At 41.6% G+C, this 1552-nt stretch overlaps 1 protein-coding gene across 1 annotated transcript in view; it reads right to left on the bottom strand.

The window, feature by feature from the left end:
* Window positions 1-678: 678 nt before the first annotated feature.
* LOC123485648 (PC3-like endoprotease variant B) overlaps window positions 679-1552 on the bottom strand; it is a 98753-nt gene continuing 97879 nt past the window's right edge. Inside the window, exon 11 of the mRNA XM_045216716.1 lies at window positions 679-786. Within this exon, the coding sequence (XP_045072651.1) occupies window positions 679-786 (108 nt within the window). The remainder of the gene's footprint in view (window positions 787-1552) is intronic.

The raw sequence follows: 1552 nt of genomic DNA, 5'->3' as shown, positions 1-1552 counted from the left end.
ACAAGTAATACATAGTGTAACCATCATCCATGTACATTTTGTTTTTAATTTATTAGCCATTCTTTCTTTAATCTTATTAAATGTATTGACCGAAGATCACACAATACAACAGCAGTAGTGTTGTACCTGTGTACTATTATTATTACTACTGAAATAATATATTATTATCATTATTAGGTCATTTAGCAGATGCTCTTATCCAGAGCGACTTACAGGAGCAATTAGGGTTAAGTGCCTTGCTTAAGGGCACATCGACATATTTTTCACCTAGTCATCTCAGGGATTCGAACCAACGACCTTTCGGTTACTGGTCCAACGCTCTTAACCGCTAGGCTACCTGCCGCCCTACTACTGAATTAACTGTATTTCATTATCCTCATTGCATTGTAGTGTATTTACTGAAATGCTGTACCACTATACTGCTTTGGCAATATCTAACAATTGTATTTCATGCCAATAAAGCTATCTGAATTTGAGAGAGAGAGAGAGAGAGAGAAAACACTTGCAGAAATAGACAGAGAGAGAAAGGGAGCTACTTGAGCTTAGACATGGGAAACTAAGACCAATAATCGATACAAAGCAAATGACCTAAGCCATTGGATGCAGATGAAAAAAAGATTGTGAAGAAAATGATGTAACAGTTGAATAAGGGTCAGGAGGGGAGAGGATGACCAAGGCTTACTTGGCCTCCTGGACAAGGGCCAGAATCCCAGCCGCGATGGGTGCAGCACTGGATGTCCCCGCAAAGTGGGTGACACAACCATCCCCTAGATTGGACACTGTCACCTGCAGAGCACACAACAGAATACTGTACATTTCAGTTGCAACTTAACTTTTCAAGGTGCAAGGTACACTCTTAGAAAAAAGGTGCTATCTAGAACCTAAAAGGGTTATTTGGCTGTCCCCATAGGAGAACCCTTTGGAGAACCGTTTTGGTTCCAGGTAAAAAAGGTTCCCTTTCACAGAGGGTTCTACATGGAACTCAAAAGGGTTCTGCCTGGAACCAAAAAGGGCTCTACATGGAGAGTTCTCTACAAGGGTTCTCCTATGGGGACAGCCGAAGTACCCTTTTGGAACCCTTTTTTCTAAGAGTATAAAAACATGTAATATGAAAGGAATATAAATCATGTGCAGGCATTTTGTATCACTTTTATAATAGTTTTTTAGACCATGCACCTGGGACAATTGTTGAATGTGTGTACACTATTTGTTAACCAAACAAATACTCTGTAGTTAGATATTATGCTCCTGGGTGAAGAATTTAGTGTGGGGGAACTGATCTTGTAACATCAACCAGGGGATCTCTCTCTCTCTCTCTCTTTCTCTCTCTCTTTCTCTCTCTCTCTCTCTCTCTCTCTCTCTCTCTCTCTCTCTCTCTCTCTCTCTCTCTCTCTCTCTCTCTCTCTCTCTCTCTCTCTCTCTCTCTCTCTCTCTCTCTCTCTCTCTCTCTCTCTCTGTCTCTGTCTCTTCTCTCTCTCTCTCTCTCTCTCTCTCTCTCTCTCTCTCTCTCTCTCTCTCTCTCTCTCTCTCTCTGTCTCTCTCTCTCTCTCTC

This window comes from Coregonus clupeaformis, unplaced genomic scaffold (genome assembly GCF_020615455.1).
Source record: "Coregonus clupeaformis isolate EN_2021a unplaced genomic scaffold, ASM2061545v1 scaf0781, whole genome shotgun sequence".
NCBI lineage: Eukaryota > Metazoa > Chordata > Actinopteri > Salmoniformes > Salmonidae > Coregonus > Coregonus clupeaformis.
The sequence above is the reverse complement of the archived record's forward strand: the minus strand, read 5'-3'. Positions and strand labels throughout refer to the sequence as shown.